Genomic DNA, 20,878 nt, shown 5'->3' on the forward strand with positions numbered 1-20,878 from the left:
TACGCTATTTGGTGATCAGAAAACTAAAGCTCAAAAATTCAATCGGCAACTGTCGAGAAGCATTCCCTTATGCCATAGTATTCCCGTCGACGGGAATCGTAAGCCGACTGATGTAATTCAAACTCAGAACACGGTTCACGCAACCGCGGTCGTAACCGAGATCCGTACCGTGTTGGCCCTTCACCACCGTCTGAACGCGCGCGTTGGTTACCGAGATATCAGTAGTTCGTAACTCTGCCACTTAACAGCATGGGGCTGAGGGGTCGTCCGTTGAGAGTCACGTGAGGTGGTTTTCGAACCCTCCCTTCCCCCTTAGTGAGATATCGAGAGATTTGGCTTGACCCCTTCCCCCTCTAATCTCACGTGAGATTTTTCAAGTGCGTATTTTCGGTGTAAGTACGTTAATCTATGCCTCACCCCCTCCCCCTTAAACGCCTCACGTAATTAATGGCTGCCCCCATACATAGAGTTGAATAGCATTGAGCTTAAGCTCTGTACTTAACAGTGATCAGTGCTGCTGGCGCGGCCGAAACAGGAAATATGAAGGGAAGGGCGTCATGATCATTTCGAGTAATAGTGTGCGCAAATGGGTTAGGGAAGAAGCGAGGAGGGGGTGGACCTCCTCCTTGAGGTACACATCAATCCTGATTTTCAAGAAAGATATATCAATAATCGAAAGTACTATTGATATAACGAGCATAATAACTGATAAAATAATACTTATAATATAATGATCTTCTTCCATATAATCATGACTATAAAAATTGACTATAGAATAAATAGCAATATACCTATAAACATCAAAGGCATGCAAACAAATGAAAAAGTGAAGTTATTCGCAGCGTTATGGACATTTATTTCCCTTATTTTCTGGTATTTCCAAACTTCAACACATGAATGCAGCACTGGGTCACTAAGGTAGTGTGAATTCTCGTTGGTTGGTTACCGAGGTACTGAGAGGGATTTGACGAACGGGGTATTACAGTTGAAGTTGACGCCAATCGTAAACTGAGTTTAGTTATAGTTTAGTCATAAGCGTACGTTTAATCATCAATATCTTTCTCGCAAATTTGTGCCTGACCTTCATTCATCTTTCAGGTGGGATAATATTGAGTTATTTGTTCCTTTTATTCCTTGTATTCCAACTCAACTTCAAAGTATCAACAGCAACCGGGTATACATGTGTCCTTGTGATATTCCTTTCACTTGGTCTGGCTTTCTCAAGGAGAGTGAGGTATGTGTGTAATTGTCTTTGTTTTCCTCTCAGTTAACTCTCCTATAGAACTGCAAGACATCGTCCACGACGGTTGAAGTCAATTGAAATGACTAAATTTAGCATTAAGGACTCGTTCCATCACGTAGACGGTCTGTTTCTGTTCCGGCCACTTCGCTCGATTTTAAATCGGATTTAAAAAATGTCCGCAGCGTGGCATTGAGTGCATAGCGATCCACTATTTCCCAATGTATGTATTGCGGTGTAGTATTTGCAATTACGAAGGATAGCATTGTAAAGTTAGAGAGTTGATAGACAATATTATCTGAGATATAACTTTTGGTCAGCTCGCAGCCATGGTTGTAGCGACGCGAGTGGCGACTTTTGTAAACTATTTTATAGGCGCGATGGGTGACGACACAGTGTGGTTGTAGTGCTGAAATTAACCTTAGTTATGATCGAAGACCTGTTTGCCGAAAGACTTTACGATAAATATTTCGCTTAGCGTAAGATGTGACGAATACAGCAAAGGAGAATGTCCAATGGGGCCACAAACTGAGTTGTCAGCCGCCGCGCTTGTAAATATGTTTAAAAAAAAGTCGTCCTCGCGTGCGTGACGGGGAGAGCGATTCGATTAGCTCGAAAAAATTGGCAACTACGTATATTGCAAGTGAGCAATAGATAAATGAAATTAGCAGAATTATTAATGCAGCTGCGGGAATTGAAAGTCATGTGATATATTAGGAGAGAACCAAGAACCCTACATAAGGACGGTAATGTCCTATCTGAAATATGTTATCAATGGCTGCGCAAGTAATTCAAGTTCCTACTTTGGCCGCTGTGGCGCCGCCAACCGCAGGCGAGGCAGTTAGCAGATGTTACAATAGGGAAAAATGTTATTTCTCAATTTTGTTTTACCAAATTACGGCGAACAATGATGAGTTTTACCAATTTTTCTGATAGGATGAGTTAGATAATATTCATATCTGTATTTGATGGGATGGAATAGACCCAGATGCCTGTGATAGTGCAGCGAAGTGAAATTATATTCACACCGGTGCCCTCCACAAGAAACTGTTTTAGCTGTCTGAAAAAGTTGAAAATCCGCCATTGAACCTCAGGTGCACGATATAATCAAGGAAGGAAATCGATAAATGAATGAATATACAAGAAGTTTGCAGCATGCAAGTCTGTTCGCCATGATACCTTGACAGACTCTTTCGAGAAAAGCTCAGGTGATAGTGCAGCCTACCGACGACACGTTTGAAACATGGCGGATCTTTGTTTACAATTTTTCGTTACAAGCTGATGACTTTAAACCATTATCTCGGACGCTATACAGACTTGGAAGCGCTCACATTTTAGGGCTATGTAAAGTAAATGATTGATTTTACCCTCGAAATATAAAATTTACGTTGTGGGAGCAGTGATTAACTTTACTAATTGCTAATTTTACACTCACATTACACTCTAGTACGTCATATGAATACATTACGAATTTATATTTATTCCTTCATCTCACGATTGAAACAAATTGCTTCGATATCACTCATTAAAAAAAGAGGTATCCACGGTTGAATAAGTATATGGTTCTGAAATCAAATTATACTTAAACAATTGGCCTGCTATGCAAGATCGATGCATCGTTATTGAAAAATTTTCATGTATTCAGTTCACTTTCTACGTAACTTCAATAAATCATGTGACCAGCAGAATATAGAATTAAAACGACAATACCTCAAACTTTCTTACCGTCATTGTAATAAAAATACCTTTGCGAGCATTTTTTCACGTACACAGACAGCATCGCCCATTAAAAATACAACACTCTCACCCTCACTGATGCCGATATCGGTGCGCATGGATTTTGTATCAAGCAATACTATTTCTTTCACCATAGGTAATAACCGAACACCTAAAACGACTTTTAAAAAGATTTTCTTCGTTTTAAGATCACAGAATGCGTACCTTCCATTCCAACGGAATAAAGGGGAAATAAACAGAATGATTGCTCGAGACAAAAAGAAATTTAATGAATTACTCATCTTGAAACAGCATACATTGCACTAGAACAAGGCAAAGTCTTCAAACTTGCTGCGATATATCACAATTTTACCCTGATTCAGTCTATTCAGTAATTCAGAGTCTTATCCTCGCAAAGGCAGTTGAAGTAACATACGAATAATATCAAAAGGCAAACATTTACACTTCAACAATCGTTTCTAAAAACACTGAAATTATAATCAGCAGAGAATTGTATCACAAGAATTCACAATCACAACACTCAATCATTTTTTCTCTACGAATGACCTTTTAATCGTTCCACATGTGATTTCAAGCCACAGAAATGTTTTCTTACAACATAAAAACTTCTGTGGAAGTCGTAGATTCGTAGCGAACACTAAATCAATCGATGTAAACAAGCCACGCTAAAAGATACACACCAACACAATAAAAGCAATGCTGTCACTACTAATCACAAATTAAAATAATTATACGCCTAAATAATTAATTATGTGATATCTTCAGGGCGAAAGTGTAGGTCACACACTCAAAAACACATTTGCAAACACGGTAAGTGCTAAAGCGCAATCCTTCCTTGGAATAGCCTTCCTCCATTTCTGAAGCTCGGACTCCATCTGAAAAAGTATCGTAAGAGCCTTTCAAATTTCGGTATTTTTAAAATAGTGAGAATAATGAGACTTAACGCACAAAATTAGGAGCAAAATGACTTCAAATTTTCATGCAACCGCAATGGCGAACGACAATGACTCACGTGTACTTACTTTGTCTTTAAACAACCTCCTGATCTTCACACCCTGAAGTTTATTATTCCCCTTCGCAGATGAATTTCCGCAAAAGCATCCCGCCTACCAATAATTACGTAAACCCATTTCTTCCTGAGTGATCTTCGATTTTAGAAGAGACGCTCTCTTATCTCCCATAAGAGGTAATGGCAAAATGACGGTGTTGGTGACTACACGCAATGGCCAGCGCTGCCATCGGCGGGATTAGGAACCATATTAACTTGCGACACGAATTTTGGACAAATGACGATCGGAGCGCACGAAAACAATCGTCCTTATGTAGGGTTCTTGGAGAGAACTATACTTTATGTGCGTATAAGTGATGTTGATCGGATGTACTCATTTAAATACCGATATGCCTCGATCGCATCGGTCTAAAACTCTAATCCTTTTACATGTGATTTTCGTTTGAGCGAGATGAACGAAGCTATAATAATAACCATATCATGAAGGTGATATATGGTAATGATAGGCATTTCACTTGATCCATTTTTCTTGTAACAACATTAAATAGACATTCCTTGATTTCAATTATTATTATCATCGTATATTGGCGAATGCTACTCGGCTAAATATGCGCTAAAAGTAGCGCGAGGTTTCACTGTAGCTGCCAAACTGCCCTCCACTGTTTTCAGTTGAAATTTGAGTACAGCAAGTCTGCTGAAACCTGGGGATGCCACCGCCTTATCTCGACACAGTGTTGTCTTGCTGTCGAGCATCTCGTTGTCTGTGAGTTCGGGTAATAGCTTCCTCGTCGATCAAGTTTTCGTACGTATGAAATCGTTTTAGGCTTGATTTTGTCGATGTTCGCTATGTCCACGATAAAAAAAAACAAGTGACAATTTCAAAACTTTTTAATTCAACACTCAACGATTAACCATGGTTCCAACACATTGTGAAACCTTGAAATTGACGCAATGTGTTGAAACCATGGTCGGTCATTGAGCGTTTAATTAAAAAGTTGGGAAATTCCACTTGCATTTTTATCATGGATAAGTTTTTGTACGACAATGAGAAAAGTGCCACGCTTTCCTGACCTAGTATTGCTTTTGAGAAAAATCAAATTTGAAGATTTTATCATAAAAAGAAATTGTGTATTTTCAATTCTTTGCTTTGCTACAAACCCCATTCCCCCCAAAAGTTTGAGCGAAGACATAGGGTTCCTCCTCAGCCAATGAAGGAACCAAAACGTTAATCACATCCGCCTTGGGCTATCGTTTCTAAGCAGGTCGTTCGATACCCTCATCAGATTACCCTGAAGGCGATGGGCAATGCGCTCGTCGATGCGAAATTTTAAGTTATTCATTGTAAGAAATCAGTCACCAAAATAGTCAAAATAAGGACCGGGATCTTCTCACATCCAAAATGATTTCTTTTCTTCCTTTTCTTCTTCTTCTTCTTTGAAAGGTGTTTCGTTTTCCTTGTGCTGCCAACCCTCTTCTCCAAACGAGGGCGACAGGCATTGTTGGCGTATGCCGTTGTCTTGGCGCTGGCAGGACCTGCAAGGAACATTCTCCACAACGCCAGCGTTCTCTCGCAATCCCTCGCTTGCTCTCAGGTCAGCCCAACCAATCCAACCTCTGAATCATTCGTTCCAATTTACTGACGTAATTTATTTTAGTCTTGAAGGTATCAATTTTACGTCACCAATATCCCTTTCATCTCTCTATCCTTTTGCTGACATACAAGTGACGTCATATAAATATCACTTTTGATTTGACACATGTTTACCGTGACAGAATGGTGCTGTTTTGAACATGATTTAATTGAAAGCAAAATTACCTAAAGCTTATGTCTTTTATTTATCGAATTTTTTGTCTCAATCATGTTGTACCTAATTGATAAATATAAATATGCGTTCCCTAAAAGAGAGAATACCGGCCACGACATTAGCCTTCTCCCCAAGTGGATACAACAATCGCTTTAATTTCCTGATTGAATTGAATTGGGTAGGAAATCATTAATTTCATGAGATTCCATGTCTTCTCCGCAGGAAAAAGCTAAAGGAGCCGTGAGCGATGCATTAGATATGGTGAAAGAGCCTTTGAAAGGAATTGAAAATGCGGTCAAAAGAGCGATTCAGGCCATCAGAGAAGCTGTGGAGAAAACCAAGCAAGTCATCCTCAACATATTCCGGGTCATCAAAAATATGTGTAAGAAAAGTCCATTGCTCGCATTTGGTGACGTCACAGAGCAAGTAAATTCGTAGAGGACAGATGGTGCTAAAATTGATAGTCATTCGATGCCCCTTCGGCCATCTTCTAAATAAGTGAACTTTAATCACTCGGCAGTGAATAAGCATTTCTGGCATTTATGTTTGCGTTGTGTTTGTTTGATTTCAAGAATCTTTCGTTGTCGGTGATATTAGTTGTTCTACTGGGTCAAGGGGAAGGAAGATAGGAAAAGAAGCGGTTTCACTTGGCAATTAACTGCATATATAACTCCGATGTAAAAGTAAAGTGCAGTTTTTACAACTTCCCGAAAAATTCAGTTAAGTAAGTGTTTTTTTGCGAATACTGGACAGTCTTACTCTAGTATCTTAGTAAGTCGATCGAAAAACTTCGCATTTCTTCGATGTCTGATTTGATTCAGGCGCAATGAATTGGTGGCGCGTTTCCGTACGCATGCATATATGGCGCGGATACTTAAAAGTAAAGGAATTCGTTTCCGGAAATTGAAGGCGTTATCTCATATGGGAATTGCTAACATGAGCAATAATTGGAGTGAAAACGAAGACTGATTTGTTAAGCGAAGATAATCTCCAATTACATCTTATTTACCACTCCCCGGTCAATAATGACCTCGGCTAACCCCCAGGGATCATCCTGTTTAATGGAAGTCAATTACGCAGAGCGTATTTGTTCTGTGGAAATTACCTTGAAGTTATTTATAATTTGGTGCACATTTAACTTATTTTCAAGATGGCCGCCATGCGAAATTCCCTCTACAAGATTATAATGGTATATTTTCATGATGTCCTCTCTTCATTTTCCTATTATGTGTAAATACCGTATGCATAAAATGATTATATTCCTCCTCGGCGAAATATTCTGGCAAAATCTTCTTGGTATTTTCACCGTGTTAATTTTTATATATGACTAACGTTTCTACGGACGACTAATCTATCGTCACCCGGGTGAGTTGTTGGTAACAGTCGAGTTTTATCGAATGGTCGAATGGTCGATTTTTGTCGGATTTTCACCAAATGTGGGAGTCCTCACTTATTTCACTTTCTATACAATATCTGATATGGAAGAAACGCTGCGAACCAAAGTATAATTACTGGTACATATCTACTTATTTTAATAAGGGAATAGTATATCGTTTATATTCGCGTCCATAACCGACGACAGCAGACGATAGAATCATCAAGTGGCTCAGCGACATGAATTAACATAAGAGTAATCGAGCACTTTCGGCCACTATTAGAGGCAAATTAACTACCTCAAGCTGAGAAAATGACTTTTCGAGTATTCACTTTGGCACGACGAGGAAATGGTATCCTTAGTGCAAACACCATTCCCAGACCCAGCACAAAACCCAAACCACCCCAACATAATTCGACTGCCTCACGTCAAAATTCGATATCCATTCGCTCGGATTTTATATAAGTTAAAGGAAAGAATAATTGCATAATGTAATGTCATATCACTTTGATGCTTGTTGATTTGGACATTTGTTGTCATTTTTTATGGGCGCCGATGTAAACCATATACCATTCCCTCAATAAGATAGGAACCATATTAACAATTACTTTAATTGTGGACCATATATGGGATTGATTAGATTGTTAAATAAGTGAAAAATCCTAAATTTAGTGAAAATCCGACAAATATCCCATAAAAGTTGGCTGTTTTCCTGGAATCTCACGCTGACAGCTCCCTGTGGATATTATTGCTAATTTTTGAGAACATTTGTAGATGAATTAATTGCTAATTTTTGAGTACACTTTCCTTTAATTTCGTTCTAATCACGAATGTGGCGTAGTATACTTTTGTTCTGCAGTCATTGGTCTGCCATATTTCTATTATTTCGCCATCTTTGCAGTGAACATGATAAAGAACGCCCTCCGATGGATTGCATCGATTGCCAACGTCTGCAACCGGAAGTTGGGTCCCCCGTCTGAGAGGTGTTTCCGCTCGTTTTCGGCCGCAGTTGACGACTGCGTGGTCAAATTGGGACCACTCTTCTCCTGGCTGTGCTCCATTGCGAAGCTCGCGTCCCTCATTTGCCATGTTCTCAAAATATTGGACAAGATTTGCGAAGTCATCCATTTCACCGGAGAGAAAATAGCCAACTTTGTGAAGAAAAGTGAGTATTTTTGCTTAGAGTAATGCCATCATCATAAGTCGATCCGGATATTGGTTTGACGCAGCTCTCCATTCCTCTCTCCTATCCGATAGCCTTTTCACAGCGACGTACTTCTAATCTTTCACATCCTCTATAACTCATTGTCCTACGTAACTCACTCGGGGCCGTCCCTTGCCCTTCTTCCCTTCCACCTGTCCTACATCATCAGGCCATCATGCCTCATTTTGTGGCCAACTAAGTTGTCCCGTCTTCTGCTTAAAGTTTTTAGAAGATTGTTTTCTCCCACTCTTGTTAGCACTCCCTCAGTACTTTATCGGTCGATCAAATTTATCTCATCATTCTTCTGGTGCACCACATTTCGAATGCCTCGACTTTATCATCGACTTCTTCCACTCTCGTCAACGTTCTTGCCTCCCTCCCTTAAAAAAAACATGCTCCGTATGTACCATTGATAAATTGTTTCCGTACTCCTAGCATGCTTGTATTCTCGGGTGGAAGTTGATGTTTCTTTACGTAGAATACCCTCTTCGCCTGAACTGTTATGCTATTTCTTCCCTGCTTCGTTCATCGCCGAAAAGTCGACTTCCCAGGAAGCAAAACTCTTTCACCTCTTCAATATTGTGTTGTCATAGTTTAATGTTGGTCCTGGTCTCATCTCTTTCTCTACATATTCAAGACTGCTGTTATAGAGTTTGCACTCTATAACAGCACTCTTTTGGTGTAATTGCCAGCCGATATATGTGGCAGCACACAAAAACAAAAATACCAAGGTTAGTATGTACTCAGAATTTTTTTATTAAAAATACCAAAATCAGTGCACAATAACAATATAATGCAAAAATTTATGGATACTTAAATTATCAAATCATTCAATAGCCAAGAGTTATTAATACACTTACAATCAATGCGAATTTAAACGAAGTTCTCTTTCGTTGTTTTTTGGACAGAAATCGAGAGCCTGGGACGTCAGCTGCACGATGCTTTCTACGTCAAAGTGACCTTCTCGCATTCGTTCGATTTCGAAACGAAATCATCGGCTTCAATCGGCGAGGTGGCCGGCAACATTGTGGCTGAAGTCAAACAGAGGACGAGAGTGCTGTCTGACACGTTCGGATGGATGGGTCTGGCAACTTCCTTCTGCTTCCTACTCGTCTTTTTCAGGTACCTATCACATCGCAACAGTAGTAGTAGCGAGTATTCATTTTTAAGGGCTCGGTGAAGGTCATTTGGCATCTCCTCGGTCGAAGATAAAGGGTGGAGAAAAATCGTGTAGCGAAATTTTAATCCGGGACAGCTGATGCCGGCAGGGGCGGCTCAGATGATGTGGCATACAAGCGTCAAAATAAGATAGGAGTTTCGGCATTATAGTTGAGAAAGAATGAAGCAATTGGTACAAATTGTTTGGTTTTAATGAGCGAATTAAGAAAGCGTTACACCGAGAAAATGCAAAAGCCAGTGTTATTTTATGGAAAAAGTTATAAAAGTAATTTCCGATTTACGTATGGAATTTCAAACGATCTGTATAATTTTCGTTCCAAGCGGGAGACACAAGCTTTGAATAGACGTTCGAATCGTAGATTTCGATGGAGAGTTGAGGGAAATAGGGCGAGAAAATAAAAAAAACTCTGTGCAATCTTATGGGAAAATTGTGAGTATAATTTACGACTCATGTATTAGTATTTATGCACTTTCAATTATGATCAAATCATGAAAACAGAGAATCCACACCAAATGCAGCAACACCATCGCTGTAGATCAAAAATTGAGAGAGAAAAAGCAGGCATAAGCGTAACATTTATAAATAGAGGGCAGTCTACGGTACGTGATGCGAGCTCGCATTTTATACCCCTTGACAAAAGTGCTTAGCGGGCGAAATGAAGTTTTATATTCCATATATTCAATTCCAATTTTACCCATGAGTATTTAACTTTTGGATTTCAGGAACTAATGTATGATCGATCAAGAAGAAAATAGAACTGAAGTCGACAGTAAAATCATTTGCCGCATTTCATTTGAATATCTTGGAAAATATTTTTGAGAAGTTATGATAGAGATTATTATCAAGTATTTATAAATACAATCATGTGCACAACAAATTTTCTGATGTATATAGCAAGATATATTTAAAGAATGAGAAAGCTAGATTTCTACAGGAACTATAGATTAACATGGTTTTTTAACATGAACTTTTAGAAGTAAAATGACCATAATATATTTTAGAAATAAAATGCCGATAAAATTTTATGGATCATAATAAGGATTCACATCTTCTAGTCTTTTGAATAGCAAATCGATTGATTACGTTGTCAGTATTAATATTTATGTTTCTGTGAATATATAACAACGCCAACCCAGTCAATCGATCACCCTTGTTCTGACAATGAGCCAAGTTTTCAGTCTTCTCAAACCTGAAAAGCTCCGTTCAGCCGTAGCAGCAGAAATGGGTAGGGTCACCAAAATTTGATACAAGATTATCTACAGAGGATAATCATTTTCATCACATTTCATGTCATGTTCCATGGCAGTTTTCATTGATTTCATGTCATTAAATTCCAGACTTTTTTTCAAAAAAGTTATCTCATTATCTAATTCCGTTAACTTTGTACTTATATTTTTTTTCAATAACGGTGCATATTAATCACATATTTTTTCAAGCATGCTTTCTAACGAGTCCGAATTTATAATTTACTTGATGCTTTAAAAAAGGACACGACTTCATTAATTACGCCAAAAGAATTCCTCACACTCTGAACTTTAGAGCTCCTTGATATGGCTAAATTGAGAGCATGGTTCTTGCAAATACATAAGAGACTGTAAATCGCTTCTGTCTGCATTTCGGACACCGCACCTCTACTCTGATATATTAACAGAATAAGCATCACAACCAACACCTATGCAATATTTTGTATCTAAATTCATCTGTTTAAGTAGAAATAAAACAGATTGTCCTAAAATTTTGCCGGTAATCTTTGGTTCTTCTTCAACCCCAGAATAATTATGGTGGTGCGAATCCAGAAAACCTACGAAATCTTCATGTATTTGCCCTATCGCTGTCAATCCTAAATCTTAATGAAGCTCTGAAATTTCCATCATTGTGAAGAAGATCTTCAGAATCTTCGAGCAAACTCCCATCATCACGGTGACCTCTCAGCGGAATATTCTGCCCTCCATGGAACATTATTGTTTTAATTATTAGGATTAGCCGGGCACGATTACTCATGATCTGTTTCTTCCTCTCTTCGCTTATAAGATTAATTATGCTGTGCTCTGGATTTTTGTAAGCCTTCAAAAATGCATCGCCATCTATTTCCGCATCCCGGTGATGTTTGTTCGCACGATGTTTTTCCAAATCTCCATCTTTTCCAGAAAGTTTAGCATATTTTTGTGAAGGCTCAGTGACTAATTTCTTTAAGGGTACGGTTTTTTGTCCTCCACTCTGCTTAGAATAGCAAAAGACCGCACAGAACTTGCAAAACAGACCCCGTTTTTCTTCAGAGAAGACTAACCAAGGATAGTTTGTGAAATGACTAACTTGGACAGATCTACGTTCACTACGCTCTTGTTCTCTATGTCGTTTTGCATGCTAGAAAACAGGAAAATTGTATCTAGGTGGAGGAGTCCACGGGTTATTCAATAGGTTATACCTGGTAAAATCATCTAGTTTTTCCATGATTTTGATGTAAAGGCCAACGTCATACATCGGTATACCATCAGATGAATTTCTATTGCCCTGTGGAAGAATATCTTATTAACTACTTGTAAAAATTTCACAAACATATTTTTTCAATGCTTCTCTTAAACGAAAATAAAAGTTTTCGTGCGGGATGAATTACAACAAATAATGGAAGTATTTCGCTCACTGCATCAAAATACCCCGATGGAATGAGGAATACAAGAAAATCAGATTGAGGAAAAGTAAGAATCTGATGGAACTTGGTCGTCCTCGTTCTTATTATTTATTACTTGTTATTAGGTGCTGATTTATTCAGCCAGTACACGCAAGCAATGGATGTTGTATTCAACGTTCGGAAAATCGTTAAAATGGCGGAAATAATCATTAATCGGATGTAAAACTATGTAAAACTATTGAAAGCATAGGATAGTACACTTTTTCTTCATCATAATTAAGAAAAAATTAAAGCGGTTGAAATTTAATAGTTTTAATGGGTGAAATACGTAAATATTGCGCCGTATTTAAAGCCCAGCGTCGCAAGATATTTTCCGTTTTGGAGCGTTTAAAATTTAAAAAAGTAGAGTTTTCCGACTTTTCCCGTAGGTTACACGATATGAGCTACAAGTGTGCCAAATTGCAAGACTCTAGCTGAACTGGAAGTGGCCTAGAATATGTATACGTGAGTGAGTTACACAAGCGGTTGTATAGTATATTGTTTTATAGTATATGTATATGTAGATACTAGCTATCAAAAGATAAATAGCGCAAGCAATATATAATAACGTGGGATAACCAACCAAAACATTTTACTCGAAGATTGTAAGATTTCATGCTAAAATGAATGCGAATTCTGTGAAATGATTGAGATATAACGATAATGAACTCCAATCTTCCTCCAAATTAAATTAGGTCCAATAAAGTTGAAATGTTCTAACTACATCAAAAACTGAAAGCGTTTTCAATCCCATGTATATTTCAGAAGTACATAGATTCCCGAATGTAGCTATCTCTCTCTAATAACAAAAGGATTTGGGACCTCCTTAAATCGTTGAGTTTTATTCAGAATAATTTATTTTTGTTTATGACTTTCGCTCTGCGAAGAAAGAGGCTACTGTAAAACAATTTTTACTCCCGAGCACATACGTTCCCCAGTTTTTGCTGACATTTTCCCGTGATACCGCACTTTTTTTTTTACGAAACCTTACCTCCAGAGAACTCGATGACGCTTGTTCGTTGTTGCTCGTAGATAAATGCAGTCCGGTGCATGTCACGGGTGGAGAACATTCAGCTCCATCAGGATCAAACACCACTTCCGAATGATTCACGTCTTTCGAAGTCGCGGGAAGATATGTCGAATCGTGTTCCTTTGAATCATTTTCTAGCCGAGGCTTCTTCCTTATTAGCCACCTATCCATTTTGCATATCTTTGCAAATAAATTTAGATCTACACGTACACAAAGAAAGAGAAATCAGTTTGATGACATAAAAAAGAATACAACCCCAACACAAATGCAGCTGTCCATGCTCACGTGTGATTGATGAATTACTCCAACCGTTTCAGAGAGAAAGTTTTATCTTCAACTTTAGAATGTGTCGTCAGAGGAAATCTTTAATAATTTTTCCTCGTAATTGTACAGAGCTCCAACTTCAAACAGCAAGCCAGCAAAACAGATACCTGCGCTCCACCTTTGTGCTGCTTGACCGTGCGCACGAGTGGAAACAACGATCGATGAATCTGTTGTCGGAGTTGCAGACTTTCAAATTAGAATCATAGATCTGGCAAGCTCATCTAAGGAATATATAGTTGCAGAAATTTTCTACAAAGAAAATAAACTCGCCTGCCGATAGTGAAACAAATTATTTGGAACATCTCAACTTCGAGAAAAACTCTTTCTGGCTATAGGAAGGAAGAATGTATGTACCGTGGAATGGGGTGACTTCGGCCACACGCGCGTCGCTTCACAAAGTGATACTTTGTAGCACAATGGGTTACGAGCCATCATTTCATTCTCGCCTTTCCTGGCATAGGTAAGAGGAGATTGCAAGCAGCAGAAAAATTCCCTCAGTCACCGCTCAGGGGGGGGGGGGGAGGGAGCGCGCCCCCCCGCGCCCCCTGGCTGGAGCCGCCCCTGGATGCCGGTAGGAACCGAAATTACTGATAATTTTTAGGTCGAAAACGCACCATTTTTAAAACCATAAAAACTTTGAGTTAAGCGTCCCTATTTGCCGCGAGCTTGCCCTGTTGCCGGATGCTCTGGACAACTCAGCACAACGTGCTGGAGATCGCGATATATCCAAGGCAACACAGCATGCATTCATAACAGGGCAAACTCGCGGCCAATCCTACTGCGGCTTTTCCTACTGCAACTACACCTAAAAATAGTTCATTTTCGACCTAAACATCCTGGGTAATTGTGATTCCTACTGGCATCGCTATTTATGGTTAAAAGTTCGTGGCAAAATTTTTCTCCACCGAGTATATACAGCTAACATGCACATCTGAGTGATAGCTTTTCATTTTATACATATTCAGTGAGACACATATTTCTTCTATCCTCAAGCTTGTCGATAGCTTTTTATGTTAACCCCAGGATGGAATTTTTTATACAGGAAGTTTGAATGCATGTTGTGGAGAGGTTTTGGATACTCCAAGGCAACTTTAAGAAATCAATCCTTTTCATTTTTGTCTGATATCATTGTAACGTTCAAATCCGAATTTTCTCTATCAGTAATCCGTCTGAAGTTTGCCTACAGTACTAGTCCAGTTGGAGCTCAGCCAAACGAGTTGTTCGCGTCCAGATATGTCTCGTGGTTCTTCTTCTCTGATCAGGATGAGTCATATATTCAGTATTCACTTCGCAACGTCTCTTACTACCCTGAGATCTGATCTTCATCTATCATCTCTATCCCTTCTCTATCATCAACAAAATATCATAGTCTGTCAACAGATCCAACTGTATTTTATTTGGCATCCAAGGTTAATGATCGAGCGATCAGATACCACGAGGTATCCAATTCATATTTCTCATTACTTGCATGAATAATAATCTTCTTTGTCACTACATTATTTATATTTTATTTGCCTCGGGTCTTATTTAAGTGAGTGAAATGTGACCCGTTAAAGTGAATGAGGGGAGGACTGGGACCCATGGATGAGGGACTCTTCGGCGAGGGATCGGGCTAAGTTTGGGGTAAACGCTGAAATTCCTTTAAACGACGCAAGAACGAACGGCAGAATCGAGTAAATATAAATCCATACATATTTTTAGGTTGCTTTATATTTCAGTGCATGACAGAGTGTAGAGGATAGCAATGAAAAACATTTAATAACTTGAGTTAGATAAACTCATAATGCGCCATTCCTCCTCTGTTCAGCAAATCTTTGACAATAGGGTCTCAGATTTTGATCAACAATAATGTGCATGTGTGCATTAGGGTGGTCCTCATTTTTGAAGCTTTCGAATTTCTTTTGGGACGCCCCCCAGTTTTGTTCCAATTGGTGAGACAATGTACCAGATGATGGCTCTGTGAGCCGGAACGCGTTGTACGCATTAAAAAATCTTGTGGAAAAGTGCTACGATCTTTTATTTATTTAAATATGTCTAACTTCCACCAATTGAAGACTGAATCTGTTGAACATAAATCTTGTAAATTATTTTTGCAATCGTATACCGGGAAAAGGTGCCGTATCTCACTCAAAGTTTAGAAATTTTGGCATTTTGGGTACCTTTCGGACTTAACTGAAGATGCGTCACTTTCAGATTATTCTATCACTTTCCTGTTTATTTTACGTTAGGCATTTGTAGCGCTACACCTCAAATATATTTAAATTCTCCACTTTAGTTTCCGGGATATCGCACCAAGAGTGAGCGCGCGCTTTCCCAGGCAGATATTTTGGGTGGCACGAGAGTTGCTTACTAGGGTGGGCCGAATAAAACTCATTTGTTTATTGCGAAGTCGTAATTGCGCAGAAAATTTGCGAATTGTTCAGGCAAAGTAAAAGAAAACATATATAAATTGGTCGACATTTTCGGTCGCGCATGGACCCTAAATAGAATCCATTCTTCTGTGGATGAAATGTTAATTATCTTCTCCACCATTGATGGCAGAAGTCAGTAACAACGAAATCAAATCGCCATTCGACAGTGACCGAATCCCCGACTGTAACATTGCTTTCATAGGATTCCAAGTTCACGAAAGCCTCAGGAAAAGTTTATGGAGCTGAATCTCGAGACAGATTTGTAAGAACCACAATGCAGTCCAGATCATTAATGCGTAACTTCACGAGCAAATCAAGCCTTCTAAGTACCTTTGGCTTCAAAATAGAGAACAGGACAGGTTCAAATAACGTGGACTTTTTAAAGAACTATGTTTTCCTTTTTATAAAAGTAATTTCATTTTTAAAACTATACCATTACATTACATAGCTTAAATATTTGCGGGGTAGCATGTAGTGTGGATGTAGAATTCACTCCGGACTAAACTGCAGGCCTGTGACATCAACACAATCAGTGTAAGGGAGTTAGTGACTTTCCCTGTAGCAGCTCGGAATTTTCTTTTACACGTACGAAGGTTTCACCCACGATTTGACGTGGAAACCTTCGTCACTTAAGCACTCAACCCATTAACAGTGCACATAACACATTTTCATGCTTCACTTTGTGGAATCACATAACGATATGAAATCACATAGGAGAAAATTTTGCCTCGAACCGTTACATTGGATAGCTAATGCCAGTATGAACAAAGATTACAAATATGCCCGACGCCGGAAAGTTGCCAGCTTACATCAGGGGCTAAGATCCGAAATTTCTCAAAGTCGAATGTTATTAATCACCGCTACCTCGGCCCCAAAGTTAAAGACTTAACGAATATTCAGGTTGAATTTAGATGGAGGCACCTATTGAGAATAAATAGCTGCTACTGAGCCCGTTTTGGCAATAAGCAGTGACAAATATAGCATTCAAGGTAATATTGACGAAGTTTAAAGTTTATCTAAAGAATTTTATGGTTTTACGATGGGTGAGAATGATCAACAAATGTTAAGAGTATGTAACCCACGTGCCACCAAAAAAGTCTGACTGCAGGGGTGGCGCGCGCTCACGCTCGGTGCGATATCTACATCTACATAATACCCCGCAAACCGCCTAAAATGTGTGTTGCAGGGGGTGTTAGGACACCAGCCGTACAGCTATAAAAAAAATTAAGGGCTCTAACGAGGTTGGGAGTAGCGTTTATTAAAGTCCTTTATGGTTCGGGAGAAAAACGAATTCCCATATCTATCCGTTCGGCAAAACATCTCTCTTAATTTATCGCTTCTGTCGGACCTGGAAATATAGTGTGGCTCTAATATTATGTTCTCTGTGTCGCTCTTAAAGCTATCCATTCTCAATTGTTCAAGCAGTCTAAGCCTAGCGCGCATCCTCCGAGTCTCCAACGGCTCCCAGCCTAATTCACTTAACATCTGGGTAACACTGTCTGTACGCCCGTAGCAGTTTTTGACGAAACGCGCAGCCTTCCTTTGCATTTTATTCAGTTCGCGAATTAAGTCTTTCTGCACCGGATACCATACGCTCGCTGCATATTCAAGGTGCGGTCGGACGAGAGCGAAATAGCACCTTTCTTTTACTTTCTCATCCGAAAATCTTCCCACAATACGCTTGACGAATCCTAATTTCTTCAGGGCTATGCCGCAAATATTCTTTATATGTGTTCCCCACGTGAGATTCGAGGTTATCGTAACTCCCAGGTACTTCACTTCGTCTGTTGCCTTTATGTTAATACCATCTACTGCATAAACATGGTTAGAGTCGGACGAATTCCGCAAGAAATGTACCGCCATGTTTTGCTCAGAATAAGTTCGAGTCCCCACCCACAAATGAACGTTGTTTAAGTCAGATGATAGAATTTCATAGAGTGATCACTAATTTCACGATAGATGACTGCGTCGTCAGCAAATAAACCTATTTTACTGCTAATGCGAGAACCAAAGGTCAGAAATGAAAGATATTTGAGGAGATACTCTGAAAATGTCTGAAGAGTCGTTGCAAAATACAGAAAAATGATAGAATAATCCGAGAGTAACATCATGTCCGAAAATACCCAAAAACACCAAAATTTCAAAACTTTAAGTGCGATGCGGCACGTTTTCCCTGCATCCGGTTGCAAAAATAGTTTTCACGATTTATTTTCTCACCAAAAAGAACAAAACAGTGGAGGCTTCACAAAAAAAATCGAAAAATTTAAAAATAAGGATCATCGTTGTGTGCATTTTCCATCCTCATTCACTCTCAAAACATTACACACTTGGTATACTTCAATTGCTACGCGAACGGCGAGTAATTTCAAATTAACTACTTGCGAAAAAAATCTAAAACTATATATCTCGTGACGGTTGCGGGAAAAGATTTATTGCGATTTTTACACTTTAAAAGTTTTTCATATTATTGCGAAAATGTGCCCAGATATGCATAATGGCTTAAATTTATCCATAATATGGTCGAAGAGACTTTTTTGTGTCTCTTTTTAAAGGTATGGCTTTGCTTAACACAATTAAATACGGTCAACTGGGGTAACTTTGGACCAGAGACATAAAAAGATTCATAGTTCTGAATGTGCTCCGATTTATTGACTTAGTTATCTCATTGGTCGACAGGAAGCAGAACTGCCTTCATTCCTTAAATAGTTTAGGCTTTAGTTTCATTGAATAAAAGTAAGTTTAAAAATTAACAGGTTATGTATACATTGACGCATTGCATTATAATATGATTATTCATCGCAGAAATATTGTATTTTAGTGTTCAGTTTTACATAAATGAATAAATTTTAGAGATGGGTCGAATAGTAGATTTCTCGAACTCGAATATCGAATTCGAATAGTAAATCATACCTCGAATACTGGAATATCTCAAATTTCGAATACCTCGAATACTAGAATTGCTCAGCGCATATTAAATGTCATTCAACAATTTTATATTGATGAATATGAACTATGGGTGAAAGTGGTGGCACTTACAATGGGCTGTTCTCGATGTAATAGACGTAGACGGCTCCTAGTAGACGGCTCATCCTCCCCCGCTGCGCTCCCGAAAATGTCTTCCGCCAAGTCGGTTTCTTGCTCGGGTATAGGGATGGGGCAGGTGGGGGTATAGAGGTTGTGCGACCGTAACTCCACCGAAATAGGCAGATGTTCTATCAACACAGAAATTAGACAAGGAAATTCACAATTAAAAAAATTCACCTCTACACAACAGTAATCTGTATGAAAATGCCAAACATGAAACAAATCCAAGACCTTTGCATTCATACAAGGCAACCTGTCTATCCTAATAGCCGATAGGAGACAAGGTACACCAATACCTGAAAAATGTCTGAATAGGTAGAGTTCATTTTCACAAACAGATAAAGGAAAAAAACACGCAAAGGTGTAAACTCGAAAGAATCAATCACTATGTTTAGTGTATAAACCTTATTATAGGCTACAATCGTTATAATTTTTAAAGAGTCCAGGTGATTTCTTCCTCACAGGTCACTCACAAGATTTTTTTTAAACGGGGCCAACTAATAAACAGCAATAGGATACACTGAGTTTCTGCATAGAACAAAAAATGAAGCCAAGTCGTGACAAGCAACCAAATAAACGTTGAAGCCGGTCCATAGTCACGATAGTCAAATCTTGCGCTCACCAAGGTACACAAAAAACAACGTTATAACAACCTCAGTCATGAGACTTGAGGAACGAAAAAAAGATAAAGGCAAGAAAACCCAAAAAATAGGGAAAATGCCTAACTGACCAAACCCAGGCTCCTGCTCTCACCTCGATCACTCTCCGGGTATGCCTCACCGCACTCCTCGCCAAACCTAAGAGAAGAGGAAATGGTAAGGAGGAAAATGGGTCGGAGTGCCGAGGACGGGAAGGGAGGGTCTCACTGACGTGCAAAGAATGGTTTAATCTGCGATACATGACACCGCCGTTTAATTGCTCCCGTATTTATATCACACAATTGCACTGTAACTGAGCTGGTAAACCTAAGGATCTTTAAAGGACCCTCCCATTTTGCCAACAGTTTAGCGCTCCTCTTATTTACTGCAGAGCTTTGGGGGTACATTTTACCGGACACCAATTGCCCAACTACGAATGGTTGAGGCTGACGTCCCTGGTTATACCGGGCGGCAACGGCTCTATTAGCCTCTCTTACATTTTTTATAGCATCCTCCCAACGGTTTTCTGGCTCGCCACTCTCTTGAATAACATCGTCATCCATAGCCCACTGCAATGCGAGCGGATGGTTCAGTTCCCGACCCAAAAACAAGCTCGCTGGCGTCATTTTCGTGCTTTCATGAACAGCGGAGTTAAACGCTATTGCAAGTGCACCAAGATTCTCATCCCAACGGTCGTGCGAATCTCTATGAAAAATAGTGAGGGCGGCCTTCAAATTTCGAAAGAATCTTTCCATATGAGAGGGTTGCGGGTAATGAGGCGATATCGTTACATGCTTGATACCCCACCTGAAACACGCCTCTTTCATCGCGCCTCCTGTAAATATGGCGGCGTTATCTGACACTATGATTTTAGGGAACCCCAGAATAGAAAACACCCTATTAAGCAAAACCTTAATGGTGTTCGCAGCCGTCATATTTCTTGTGGGTATTAACATGGTGAACTTAGAAAAACCGTCTATGACTCCCAAAATTGCCGTGTGCCCGCTTCGAGTGCGCGTTAGTGGTCCCATGTAATCAATAAAAATTTGGTCGTAGATTTTAGTCGGCGCTTCTGCCGAATGGTATCCTACCCGAGTATTTTGCGCCGGCTTCGCCCTCTGATAATCTGGACAAGACCGAACGTAATTGAGTATATCTATGTTCATATTAGGC

General features: G+C 39.3%; 1 protein-coding gene across 1 annotated transcript in view; it reads left to right on the plus strand.

Moving 5' to 3' along the window:
* Positions 1-20,878, plus strand: part of LOC124169515 (DC-STAMP domain-containing protein 2-like) — a gene marked incomplete at its 3' end in the record, with an annotated part of 58,754 nt that overhangs the window by 3,456 nt on the left and 34,420 nt on the right. Inside the window, exons 3-7 of the mRNA XM_046548148.1 lie at positions 1,099-1,234; positions 5,428-5,578; positions 6,014-6,173; positions 8,068-8,331; positions 9,279-9,492. Of these exons, the coding sequence (XP_046404104.1) occupies positions 1,099-1,234; positions 5,428-5,578; positions 6,014-6,173; positions 8,068-8,331; positions 9,279-9,492 (925 nt within the window). The remainder of the gene's footprint in view (positions 1-1,098; positions 1,235-5,427; positions 5,579-6,013; positions 6,174-8,067; positions 8,332-9,278; positions 9,493-20,878) is intronic.

The sequence above is a fragment of the Ischnura elegans genome, chromosome 12, assembly GCF_921293095.1.
Source record: "Ischnura elegans chromosome 12, ioIscEleg1.1, whole genome shotgun sequence".
NCBI classification, from domain to species: Eukaryota; Metazoa; Arthropoda; class Insecta; order Odonata; family Coenagrionidae; genus Ischnura; species Ischnura elegans.